General features: G+C 50.2%; 1 protein-coding gene across 1 annotated transcript in view; it reads right to left on the bottom strand.

Annotated features, from left to right (window-relative positions):
• Positions 1-13,338, bottom strand: part of LOC137149191 (receptor-type tyrosine-protein phosphatase N2-like) — a 138,003-nt gene extending 124,665 nt beyond the window's left edge. Inside the window, exons 1-3 of the mRNA XM_067542550.1 lie at positions 13,275-13,338; positions 12,284-12,480; positions 358-573 (exon numbers count right to left, since the gene is read on the bottom strand). Of these exons, the coding sequence (XP_067398651.1) occupies positions 358-573; positions 12,284-12,480; positions 13,275-13,338 (477 nt within the window). The remainder of the gene's footprint in view (positions 1-357; positions 574-12,283; positions 12,481-13,274) is intronic.
• Positions 13,339-13,701: the final 363 nt, after the last annotated feature.

The following is a 13,701-nucleotide window of genomic DNA, read 5'->3' as shown; positions in this document are numbered from 1 at the left end:
GCCTCTGAACTGGTGGAGAGTGTGGTTCTGAGCAGTGGCAGGGGGTGACAGATGACGGCTAGTCCCAGTTCTTTTTCGGAGCGTTCCAACAGCAACTTTCTGATGATTCTAATTCGGCTCACGTTTGCAACAACGACAAGAATAGGCAAGATGAATAGCCCGCAGTAAAAAGCGCTTACACTGTATCTGCGGGGACACTACTAGGGAGGCTCCGCGCCGGCGTTGTAAAAAAACAAAACCACCCCCTCAACTCTGAAAACTGATCTCTGCCTCTTGGGGCTGGTAAATAATCTGGTGAAGTGTCTTGGGGGGGGGGGGGAGAGAAAAGCAAAGGATGGAGGCGCAGTTCGTCCTTACCTGGTAAACTGCCGTGGCATCGGAGTTCGTGTCAGTGCCCAAGGCGGACAGCTTCTCTTTCAGCCTGTGATGAGATTGATGGCGGAGGCAGTAGAGGACCCCAGAGGCGACTAGGACCCCAATAATGCAGGCGATAGAGAGAAGGGTGAGGATGATGAATTTGGTGGAGTCTTCTTCCTCCTGGGCGCGGTGGGGGAGAAGCTTCAGTTTGCTTTTCTGTTGGGGATGAGAAAGAAGCAGCGCCTGAGCATTTGCCATAGAAACTTCTGAGACCCAGAACTTGCCACTGGAAGGAGGGGGGGGGGGGACGGACCACTTTAGCTCTGCGGGGTTAAAATGACGCCGGGGAAAACACCAACTAGGCACAGAAGCAAAGTTTCTATCAAGCCCCAACCACGCCAGGATGGAGGGAACCGGCCTCCAGCAGAAACCAACGTGACACGCGAAGATGGAAGCATTTTTTTTTTTGTCGGTGTGTTCATTTTTAAGACCAAAAAAATCAAAAGGAAAGTGCCTCGCTGCCTCACGTACCTTGTCTCATGCTGCCGACATTATCTGCGGAGCTAACGGATCCGACCCCCGGGTAGTCAGCAAAACACATTCCCAACCATAAGTAATTCACGTCTGCGAGAGCTGTCTGCACCAGAGGCCGTTTTCTTTCTGCTTTGTTTGTTTAAGTTAACGCGGGACCGTCCCCCCGATTGCATGCTCAGCCATCCCGAAACCCGGTCAGCTCGCCTTTAAAATCCCAGGGCTCACAACCGGTTCTGAGCACCTCAGATCACCAGCGGGGATCTGAACCTTTCTTTCTTTGGTACCAGGCGGGCTCGTTAGAATCAACCAGGCGGTTTTTTTCTTGAGCGCAAAACAAACTACAAACCCAAAAGTAGGTGTCAGTCCTTCACTTCGGTCTTCTGCAGAAGGGGGGGAAAAATGAACCACCAATTCCGAACTCCTCCCGTTTTTAAGCACTAGGAGAGACTCCTTCTGCTGCGTTTCACTCGCCTCCATATGCTAAGACGTTGTCCAATAATTTCCCCTCATTAGCTTCATTATAAGCTATATTAGCAACAATTAAAAACGCAACATGAAAATGGAACGAGCAGGCACGCAGATTGCAGCAGGACTCATTTGGCCAGCGTCCCCCGCTCACAATTACCAGGGAAATGAATTGAAAAGCACGCCCCTGCCTCAGCCCTGGGTGCTACAAGATGAGAACAATTAGCAAACTCCTTTCCACCACCTCATTTCGCCTGGTAACAAAATGGATTTTTCCCCATGAATGCTTAGCCGGCCTATTCATTAGCTCTCCTCTATTAGTAATTTTCTGCTCCGTATTCAGATAGCCAGCTCTTAATTTCCTCCTGTCTTGCAGTGTACACAGTGGCTCTTATGTCAGGCCCGGTCCATTTTTATCTTGTAATCAGAAAGGCCACCAAAGCAATTACCGCTGGTCTTGACTGTAAAAGCTTGTCATTAATTAGCCTCCTTGCCTTCACAGTGCCGCGAATGAGCCGGAGCTGGGGCTGAGTTAATGGCGAGGCAGGTTCAGCACGACTCCCGGCTCTGCTCGCCTGGCTGCGCTGAGCGGAGGAGGATTGTTAGGTCTGCGAGCCCCGGGAGGTGGAGTGAGGGGGTGGGGGCAGGAGCGCGGATGAGCGGCACACAACGGGTTTGCAGTGCGTGTGCGGCTGTAAACCCCCCTCCTGCCGGAGCCGCTTTCCCGGCGCGGCTCGCTGGTGCCGCCGCCTCCCCTCCCGCCCGGCCACAGCGGCTTCCTTCCAGTCACTCGCCCCGCTCAGCCGCCGCTGCCTGACCCTCCTCCAGCCAGCGGGCCACGGGCCGGAGCGACGGCAGCAAGCCGAGAGGGCTAGCGGGCGGGCAGGGCTAGGCACTGGGGGGGCGGGGTGCTACGGGGGACAGGCTGGCGGGGTGCAGGGGGGCCCCACTCGGGCTCCTCCTCCTCCGCCAGCGTCTGATCGTCCGACTGCGACGCCTCCCTCTTCACAACCCCCCCCCCCCCAGCCCAGCCCAGCCCAGCTCGGGGCACCTCGCCTCCTCTCCCCGGAGCCCCAGCTCCGCCACAGCCAGCCCCGCTCCCAGGGACACTCACTCCTTCCCCCTCCCGGTGCGCGGAGCCGGGCCCCCTTCCCTTCCCTTCTCCCAGCGTCACCGCCCGCGCTTGGGCCATCTCTCCCGGCCCCCTCCTGAAATACGGCTCCCGCCACCCTCCCTTCCCGGGCGCTTTCTCCCTTGGCCGCCCCCTGCCCTCCCCGGCTCCCAGCACCCGCGAGGCCCCGCTCCCCTTTGCACGGGACAGACTCGGGTTTGGGGACAGAGGAGAGGGGAACACGCCGCGTCACCGTTGCCTCCCCACCCCAACCCGGGCCCTAGAGCCCCGGCGCTCGGCGCCCTGGAAATTAAAGGCTTCTCCGCTCGGCCATGAGCATTTCAGGGAAAGGACTTTGCCCACCTCTGGGTGAGAGGTCGGCAGCTGCATCTCCAGGGGCCATGCTGCTAAAGGAGAGCGCCCCGAGTCCTTCCACCCCCCCACCCCTTCCTGCGCTAGGGGACAGTCCTTTGCCGCGCCACAATGTTTAACTGCCCATCACCGAGCGGCTCGTTTCCCCAGGGCAGCCCGCCCGACCAGCAGCAAAGCTGGGGGCGGGGGGGGTCCGCCACGCCAAGAGCCCTGCCTCCCTGGCAAGACGCTCAGCCAGCCCGGGGCAGCCAGGATCCTCGCCGGCGTCCCAGCCGTGTATTCTCCAACGCGGGGCCACCTGCCAACTCTGACTCTTCCCCAAGAGAAACTCTGGCCAGCAGATGCCACGGTCTGAACCATCGGCATGAGGCGTGCGCCCCACACAGCCCAGCATTCAGAGAGCCGCAAAGACCAGCTAGGCGTTGCCGTCTGTTCTCTTCCCTGGGCAGAATTGATCCCGACAGCTTATTTTCCAGGGCTCTGGCCAATTCGTTTTCAAAGTCTCCTCTGTGTGCAGACGCGCAGATCAGCCTGACTACGTAGCCACTTAAAAGGACACCGGCAATGAATCTAGTCACTTAAAAAGAAACAGTTCAAAGCAGTTTCAGAGCCTGCCCTTGCCCCTGAATCCCCCCCGTCCGTTTCTGTGGTTTCATCATCACATTTTTAAACGATTTGCTCTCCGGTGCTGTGTGAAAGAACCACACAAAACGAGGGGAAAGGACCACAGCAGAGTGCTGTCAAATGACCTACGGAAACAAACTCAAAAGACGGACACACATCTATCTGTCCGTTTGCTGCCCAGGTGAATGTGAAAAACAATTGACACCTTTAAAAAACTGAGTCTTTTTCGGGTTGTAATTGTTAATTGTGTAGCCCGAAGTGACCTATTTCTACCCATCTCTGTGGGTCTGCCGATTTAGTTTTCAAATCACTTCTGATCATTTCCATTCAGATAAATCGGGGCTTCCAAAGGTAGCCGTAAATCAGCGAGAGGAGTACACTACACCCCACGGCAGGTCCTTCAAATAGTGACGGAGCTTTCGCCAAGAGACAGACTGTAGCATGCAAAAGGCCCGTTTATGCGTCCAAATAATCACAATGGTGAATAATGTTTCCAAGTGGAGGATGAAAACCTCCTCCCTACAGTCAGGACTGATCCAAGCACAGGGACTGGCACATCTGAGGCGTTTTGCAGTTAAAGGGGTCAAATAAAAATCAGAAGACCCTCCATACTTTAAGAAACCTGGCCATATTGATCACTGATCATTTTCAACAGCGTCTCCTGCTGAAAAATGAAGGCCTCGCTGCTGTCCATTGACTTGTCTTGGGGCGTGGGACGAAAGCTTCCATGACTCTCACATTTCTACCTACTTCAATTCCTTTAGCCCTCTCTTCTCAACCTCTCGGGCGGTTTCTTAAAGGAGAAAGACATGGAGCCAAATCCTGCTCGCCTTTCCCACCTGAGTCATGCCTTGACTTCAGTGGGGCTGGCCTCTGAGGGAAGGAGAGCGAGATTGGGTCCATGGTCCGGAGCCGCTCCCCAGGCACCTGAATGCCAGTATTTCTCTTTTCCGGACGTTGCATTTCCGGCTTGTCTTACTTTAACCCTCCGAGACCTGGGCTCTGCTCTTCCCACCGCGTTCGCTTTACTCCCCCACACGCTAACGCGAATCAGAGCACGGGAGAGCAGGGATGCAGACACCGCTTTCACTAACGTGTTCCTGTCCAAACACCTGACGGTCATCACCCAGGCTCTAAATGCTCGATCTGGTTCACAGGGAAGTCTCTTGCTGCTCTCCTACTAGGAGCAAGAGCGGGCCCCCGATTATCTGTAAAATTAAGTTTATAGCATTGAAAGCGAGTGTCCCATACGCCTTGATCCGGAGCGCGGTGCGCTACGGGGAGGAGACGGAGGGGGAGCCACTGCTCGGAGAGGCAAGTGCTGCTAGACATCATCCTTAGACATCGTTCACAAGAAGGAGAAAACGTTTCCACTACCACCACTACCAGAGGTTGCAGAGCACATACGGTGGGTGGAATTTAGAAGACATGCCACTTTGAAGTGTAAAAGGCGCTAAAATGAAATACATATACTACGAAAGGAAAGAATGAGCTGGATCGGGCCAGCCGTTTATAAACTAAGCTGCCCACGGCAGTGACAGAAATCCAAGGGAGCTTTGCTTTCAAACTGACGGCAGGACACGGCTCAATATTAGCCAGTTCTTGTCTTAAAGACACTTCACTAGTCGTCGGTTGATACGTTCGGGTTTCTAGCAGCATCGCTGTTAAAGGACACCAATTCGTATTTAGTGATTTCTTTAAAATATACCCAAGCAATGTGACTGGGTAAAATAAGTACGAATTGTATTTTAGCTTTGCGAGTTTTCTAACTAAAGATTCAGTTATAAGTTTTGATCCTGGATTTGACTCCATCTCACACCCTCCCCACCAAACCCAGCACCTATCAACCAGGAATTTAGAATGTCCCAGTTTGTCTAAATCTCTGGATTCCACTCTGAGATCTTCAGCCAGGCCTCAGCCGGGAACAGAACCCAAGATTAATTAAAGGCGTCCTGTCAGTCTTGGCTTGAAAGTGAAAGAAAAATCTTTAAATATTTATGAATCTGACATTTACAGTCGGATGTCTTTTAAAACAGAACACCTCTCTCCCTCCGCCAGTTCACTTTACCATGGTGTGTGTGCTGTGGGGGATGAGGAGGAGGAGTAGAAACAATAGCTGTTGCATAACAAGAAAAACACACTCTTTTCTTGCAAGAAATCATTCATAGAATTTAGCCATCATTAAATAAATATTAATCTCTGACACATGTAACTATGCAGTATCAAAAGAATCTATATAACTTGAGTACACAGGATGTTTCTTCTGAAATATTGTTCTGGTTGGAAAATACTGTACTATCATAGAAACAATGGTATGTGAACAACAACTGATGGTTTAGGAAGTTCTTCTAAATATTAGTAATTTCGAGATTCATATTCACTGTACTTATGCTTTTAAATGGGGGTCCATGATTAAATGTTATAAAGCATGTGTACATTTTGTCCTAGAACATTAGTCCTACCATTTAGATTTCAGTCAAAAATAGTTTTTAACTGCATCATTTGTATAGGCTTTTCAAAGGGGGGAAAAAGCGCTTAGGACCTGTACTTTTATGGATTTGTTTTCTGGTAAACTCACTGGATCATCCACCGCACACTTTATATAAATTCAAAAATGTACAGGCATATTTAAAAGTCACACTGCTATAAAACACTATTCTAACACTCAACAAACAGCATATTACTTAGTGGTGTTATCTAAGGATGCAGATGTATATGTGTCTGTAAGTCTTTATATTTCAAACACAGTGAATGTTTGTAAATATTTAATGTATAGTTTCATGTATATAAGTTCTCACGCCTATGTTTGGAGTGTGGGGAAAAGGCTCTGAAGCAATATATTATGGCTCAGACCTGGCGATGTAAACTTCCAGATATATCAGCAGCATTATAATTTATTTATTTTTTGCTTCAGGATATAAAGTCAGATTGTGAGGTCCTTACTTGAGCAAAACTCTCACTGAAGTTCCTGGGAATTTTGTTCTAATTAAATACAGCAGAATTTGGGTTACAGTTTGCCTCTCTCAAAAGCTTTGGTTGAGATATAAGACATACTAGTCTGCCAATTATTGCATTCAGTCTTTCTGCTAGTTTGAAAGAAAAAAGTATTTATTAACATTCATTTTACAAAAAATAACATGATACTATATATTTCCTGCAAAACTTCTTTAGCTGGAGTCTTTAAAATTTGAGCATTGTGTGTAAGTTATATATTAAACAGTTTCTTTCTGAGCATAAATAAAAATGAAAAGCAAACTACTTTGTAAGCAAGGGCATAAAACTTTAGAATATGATTTGTCTTAAAATATTACAAAGTTAAAAACTTAAGAGTGCTATTTTTAATTTGGAATTCACTACAGAATCTAATAAATGAGAGAAGTGAGGCGGAAATAATCATGTATTAATTCTCTGCATTACAAAATCTTTTCAGAAGCTATTATCAGAGCAAGAGGCATTGTGGTTTGGATTCAGGGTGGGAGAAATCCTTTGTGCAACTGAAAGCTATTGTTCCTCTGTGCAGATGAAATTGTACTTGCAAATCTGCTGGGGGGGGGGGGGGGGGAGAGAAGAAGAGAAGAAGGTGCCTGGGCAGAAGAAAAGAATTATCTAAGAAAAGAATTATTTTAAAAAATAAACTTTACTGAAATCAAATTTAGGTTCAGCAGTTTCAAAAAAAAAAAAAAAGGATCCATTGCTAACCTTTTCGGAGCTGACATTAAAATAAAACATAGATGATTAGACACTTTTTATTTATCATCTTCTTAATACTGACAATATAAACTAGGGAGAATGTCTGTGGGTTTAAAGAAATCTGAAACTCAGAATTGATTTTTAGTAAATTCTCCATGTACACTGGTTTGGGGTGTAGTTTGAGAAATAATATGTTAAGTTTTGCTAGGTAGAAAAAAACAGAGATGAACTCTACAACAGAACAAACATGGCGACTCATAAAAAGATACTCACAGGAAAATTTCACTTAAGATATTTTACTTCAGTAAAAACAAGTCTCAACAACAATAAAAAGGATAACGATTCTTTGTTGTTTGTTTTGTTTGTTTGTTTGTTTGCTCTTGCATGTCCCATTTACACTTATACTCAGAAGCAGATAGATTAGAGAGAAGGGCCTGATGGTTTACATGCTCCATGCATACAGTGTTGTTTACTTTGGATACCACAACTCAAAGCTCAATCATCGAACTTATTTGTTTGTGTTTTAAGGTACTATTCTTTAGTGTTGGCAAGAGATTTGTAAATAAAGACTCAGCTCTCCTCTCATCTGACCCTTCCCCCATCTCATCCCTAAAAAGCCCTACTTGCTGCTAGGATATTGCTTTAACATCACTTTCAGCAGATGTCAGTTCATCACCTGAAACGAGGTCAATTTAATGCTTTGACTTGGGGGACTGAAATAGGATGGGAAGGTACTTTTTTCTTCTTTTAGGCTCTACATAGGAGTTGGAAAGATTAGACAAAATCGACAAACACAAAAGGCAGATGGATTTCTGAGAACTCCAGCTTATTCAAATCACTGAGAAAGGTCACTGCAAAGAGCCACAGATCTATTCATTTGAAGGGGCACAATGATCCTTCCTCAACCTTCAACGCCACAAAGCACTCTGGAGCTTCTCTATACCTTTTAGTGGGATTAATATCCCAAACAATGACTGAATAAATTCAAGAATTCAGCGAGTTCAAAGATCCCCTGATCAATGGCAGACACTTTCCTCTCATTTCTTAAAGGCAATAAACAGAAGTGAAGTTTTTGGTTAGATTTACAAAAAACACACTCTACTTTGTATTCTGTTATACAATGTGATGCTATATTGATGTAAGAGATGTCAAAATACCCCAAATAAGTTTGTGGCATGGAAGGCATAGTGCTGAGGAAGGTGAAATGTGCAGAGCTTCAATATTTGCTTTAAGTGAGTGACACAAAAACTGCAATAGAGTGTAGGGTTGTTGGACTAAGAAGCGATGTTGTAAAGATAGAGGAAATTGAATGGAATACACTATCATTGTATAGAATGTGTGTATACAAGATACAAATGATTTGCAAAATGTACTTATTTGCAACTGCACACTTTGCCTCAGATACTCCAGCAATGTAAATAACGAAGAGGAAGTGGAAGAGGTGGGAAACCATAAAGGAAGAGGAATGTGTCCCAATTTTGGTTCCCATCCTATAAGGATTTGACTGACTAAGGAGCGAATGGGAAAAGACAGAAGAGCTTGGTGGAGTGACTGGAAAATTTACTCCCCTCCTCATGCTTTCCACCCAGAGTAGAACAGATAAATATAGGGATTTATGCAATATATCCTAGGAAGGATTGTCAGAGCCAGAACCAAGATGATGCTCACCCATAGCTGAACTCAATAAAAAACGTTCAGCAAGAACGTAAGAAGAAATCTCAGACATTGCCAGTGTAAACTAATGCTGATTTTGAAGGCATATAATTTAGGGATTAAACAGGATGCCCTTAAAATTGAGTACCAACACGAGATACTATCTATGGATCCCACACTGTCAATATACATGGCACCGTTTGAATAATTTTATTGTGTCAATGGCCCATCCCACCAGGTATCAGGTAACCACATATAGTTTTAGATGACAAAAATAAAAATGAAAATCTACAACAAAAAGATTTGAGACCAGTGAACATCCATTGCTGCACGATTTGCAGCAATTTTGGAATATCAATTAGCTATAGCTTTTGAAAAGCATTGGATTCATTTTTTTTAAAAGTCTTTCCTCAATTTTTTGACACAAAGAAGTAACGCAAGACACAAACTTGAACTAGTTAATTTAAGGAGCAGCAAAGGAAAGTAAATGTCCTTCATCCAATAGGCTCTGAGAGAGTGGTGGTGGGGGAGGAAGGCTGTGCTATATTCGTAGCCAACAAATCAGAGTGGTCACCCTTCCAAACTCTCCAATTTAAGCGCAAACACGTTCAACCTACAAATCCAAAAGGAGAAGAGTAAAAGACCTCTTGACAGAGACAGAAAAAGGATTTGAAACAACGATCAAACAGAGTAGATGGCAACGCAGCAGCATCCACGCTTCTTTTTTCCCTTTAACTTCCGAGCACTTAAAAATATTGCACAAAACCGAAAAACGCGTGTCAAACCGACGCATCATGTGCCCCTGCCACGCTACAGTTACACAAAGTGTCTTTCACGCTGGGGTAAAACTCCGCTGCTGCCCTGCCGTTTGCCACCCTGCTCCAGGAACTGGTTGTAACCGACAGACTAACTAAAAGGCTGGGCTCTGGCCGTCATACAGTTTTCAACACAGCTCGCAGTCTACCACCAGACCTGGAGCTAACGGCATCTATTGGCTTGGATAAAAGGAGGTTGCCCCCCCAATTTCCCCCCCACACACACACAAACGCACCCACAATCTCAGCTTCAGACAAACCCAGGGCAGCTTTTGCCCAATGACAGCTCGTCCTGTCTTTTACCTGATGCCATTGTGCGCTTAGGGCTGAAGAAGGCTGCGAAGGACTCCTGTCCTGGAGGGCTAAGACACGCAACCTGGGCTATCAATCCTGCTTCTTTGCCAAACTTCTTCATCTCCCCCCACTCCCTTCTCAGTCACCAGACACAAAGGCTCGCCGAGAACCGGGCTCGCCGCTCTGCCAGCGCGGCTCGGCTGCAGTCTGCCCAAGCCCCATTCCCCCGGGGGCGGCAGGCGGTGGAGGAGGACGGGCGCTGAGCTGTCCATCACTGTAGGGCGCTAGGCTTGTGCGAGAGATTCCGGAGCGCCCGGGCTCTGCCCCTCCTTATATTCGCCCACTCGCAGCCCCTGTCGGCTGCAGCACATGGCCCATCCACCGGTTACTATAGCGATGCCTCCTCTCCACATGTTGCTGACAGCAATTGGCTAAGGAGGCCTGGGCCGTTAATAAACCCTTCGCCGGAGTGAGACTATGAATGGACATTGGCTTTGTCGCTCATTTGTAAAGCTGTTTGGGGTTTCTGCTCCCACCTCCACAATATTTTTTGTGCCACTCCTGCAAGATGCAAACGAGGAGAGAACAATGAGGGAGCAACCAAAAAAAAAAAAAATTAACGCCAAGGAAAATCTAAAAATCATTTGCATGAAAATACCGCAAAGAAATTTGCATCATCTCCTCTTGCTAAGACTTTTCCATAGGAAACAAACAAACAAACAAATAAATGAAATAATAATAACCACAAACAAACAAAAATTCACTGAAACTTGGGTCCTATAAGCTCATCTCTATATGATTCACCTAAATGTTTTACATTAAAAAGACACCTTTAGTAAACGCAATACTTAAACAAAAAATCTTAGTTTAGGCTTCTGGCCACTTTAGCAAACTGTTTGGACAAATAACTCCAGGGCCAGTGTTTGTAGAGCTCTTAAATAACAAAAAAAATATAATATTTATAATAATACAGACACTTAATTATTCATGACCAGAGATCAGGACCCTCTTGTGTTAGGGGCTGTACAAACACTCGGTAAAGAGGCACTGGAAAGGACAAAGGAAATTGCTTGGACAGTTATTAAATGCTCGCTCAGTACTCAGCTAACTTTGACAGATAAACTGTTTTTGTGGAGGCGTCCAAAAGCATAAAAAATGACACTGCCCCCAGATGTTCCTGGCCTACCCTACACTCGGGTACACTTAGCGGGGAGACTCCTAGGTTCAACTGAACATCTGTTTACAGAGTGCGCTTGACAAGCCCCACAGCTGCAGCAAACAGGAGAAGAAAGCGAGCTCGGGGGAAAGGGAATCTCGTCAGATGCAGCTGACAAGTCTTTGGGAGGGCGCTTTCGTCTCTCCTGCTCTTGAAACCCAAAGGTCCCTTCCCGCCTCCCTTCTTCCATTGTTTCCCCCCTTGCTACGACAGCTGGAGATGGCAGGCCCGAGCAGGGCAAAGCGAGTCCGACTCCTTCCCTAACGACCCCTCCGTCCTCTCCCCCTCTTGCGGGCCCCCAGCTGCAGAAGGCGGCAGCCGAGCCGCTTCCCTACCGCCCCTGTTGTGCTGCCTCCCCCGCCACTGCCGGACCGAGCTGCAGAGGCCAGAGCCCTGCCTGCACACACAATCCCACTGAGAGGCTCCTGTCGCTGCACCTCCCCAGCCTGGGGGAAGGCACATCCTGGGCTGGGATTTCACCGCTTCCTCCCCCGTCACAGATCTCTCCTCTCAGTTCCTGGAAGGCAACACTCGTAGGATTTCCCCCTCCACCAACCCGCCCAGAGCCGCAGGATCGGAGCAGCCTCGGGATCTGGGCTCGGGGACTCCCAAAGCCAGATCCAGGCGGCCCTTTGGAGGGAGCGGGCGAGGGGGGTCCATTAGGCTCGTGAGGGGAAGGGGGGTGTCTCACCCTGGGGACAACCTGAATGAGACGCTGCGTGTCTCACTGGAACACACGGAGCAAAACCTTCCTCTCCCGGCCGAGGGAAGCGATCCATGACTCGGGAGCGAGCGAGCTGTCCCCGTCCCCCCACCTCCCCCCGGGCAGCTCGGCCGCTGCGGTAGGAAACTCACACGCCTGTTCGTTAGAGCTAATATCCACCCCCACTAGCGCCCGCCGGGCTCCCCGCGCTCCCCTCCCCACTCAGGTGCTGTGGAAACGCGAGTCGCTCCCTTTCTATCTGCGACACGTGGTGCTGAAGTGGAGATGACGCCACCGGCGGCGGCGCGGAGGGAGGGAATGAAGGCGATGATGCCGTGTCCTCGCTCCAACCCGCTCGGAACTAGCTCCCCTAGCAACCGGGGGGGGGGGGGGGGACCTCGCCCCGCCCCGCCAAGAGCGGGGAGCTGGGCGGGGGGCCCCTCACTTACCGCCCTGCGCCCGGAGCGGGCCCGAGCGGTGCTGCCGTAGCCCGGCGGCGATGGGTGGGGCAGCAGGGTGTGTGCACTGCACGCGGCGCGCGCTGCCTGGCAGGCGGGCCCCAGGCGGCTGGTGGGGAGGAGCGGGTCACTCGCTGCCTCAGTAGGGCCTGGCGGGGCCGCTGCGGGCGCGGAGGGGCGAGCTGCTGCTGTGGAGGGAGCGGGGAAGAAAGACTTGCCCAGGCCAGGATCATTAAAGCCTCCCGGGCAGAGCCGCTAGGCGGAGGGGAGCTACCCTGCAACGCGGTGTGGCGCGGTCTGGCAGCTGGAAGGGGGGTGTCTCCGCCCTGCTCCGGGAGATGGCGCCGGGAGGGGGTCGCTGCCTCGCGCGCTCCAGGGAGCGCAGCGCAGCTCAGCCCAGCGCCGGGAAGCCCGGCCTTCCCCCTTCACTTTCACTGCTGTGCCCGCGCCGCACACATCCCCTGAGGGAGGGTCCTGGGCGCAAGCAACCCACGTGCACCCCCCCTCCGCGAGCGCTCTGACGTTTCCACTCGTGCCCGTGGGAGGGGATGAGGGGGTTTGGTGGGGGGAAGGGGAGCGGGCTGGGTTCGGTCAGTGTGGGGGGGGAGGGGCCGCGCAAACTGCGTTTGGCCCCGGGGGCGGAGGCGGACTCAAAAAGCCGCAAGGTGAAAGGGCAGCTCTCCTCCCCAGTCCCTGGCGTGCAGCCGCAGCAGCTGGCCCAGTGCAGCTGCAAACAAGGCAATGGGAGCCTGGCGTCTGCCTCGCCGTCAGAGTCCGTCCCGGGGCCGTGGAGTTCAGATGCCGAGGTCTCGCTTCTCCCGCTGTGAGGTGGGGGCTGGCTTGGGGCAGAGAGAGCGCTGCCCTCAAGCCAAAACAGGGGCGTGAGGGTAGGGAGCTGGGGCGCAGGCAGGTGAGTTAATCGGTTTAGCCACTCCACAGCCGAGAGGACAAGCTGCCGGCCGCTGCCGCCCTCCCGTCTCACACCAGGGAGCCGAGCCTCCTCCCTGTGCCTGGAGAGGCTGCAGCCCGCTCTCGGTCCATGCCATGTGCAAGCCTTCCTCGGCCCCGGCCTGCGCAGCGCTGACAGCCCAGCTCAAGCTCAGCCCCAGATGGGGGCTTTACACTTCCTGCCTCCGCCTGCCCTACTCTAACGCTGGCTGCTGTTCAATCTACAAGGCGGAGGAGCTATTACCGTAATGTACCAACACAGCAATATCTGTCCAGTTATCGATTCACCAGCAAAGGACTTCGCTGGCTTTCTCAATGGCAGGAGAGCCATTCACTGGGAACGTGGTTCTTAGCATATTGTTCCTCCCTACAGTCTGCGATCTGCAGCCAGCGTCTTGATTGCTATCCGGTCCTAGCCACTAAGCAAAGAAAGCAAACAAAATAAGAAGGCAAGCCATGTC

Source organism: Emydura macquarii, unplaced genomic scaffold, assembly GCF_026122565.2.
Source record: "Emydura macquarii macquarii isolate MOO-44397 ecotype Brisbane River unplaced genomic scaffold, CSIRO-AGI_Emac_v2 contig_719, whole genome shotgun sequence".
Taxonomy (NCBI): domain Eukaryota; kingdom Metazoa; phylum Chordata; order Testudines; family Chelidae; genus Emydura; species Emydura macquarii.
The sequence above is the reverse complement of the archived record's forward strand: the minus strand, read 5'-3'. Positions and strand labels throughout refer to the sequence as shown.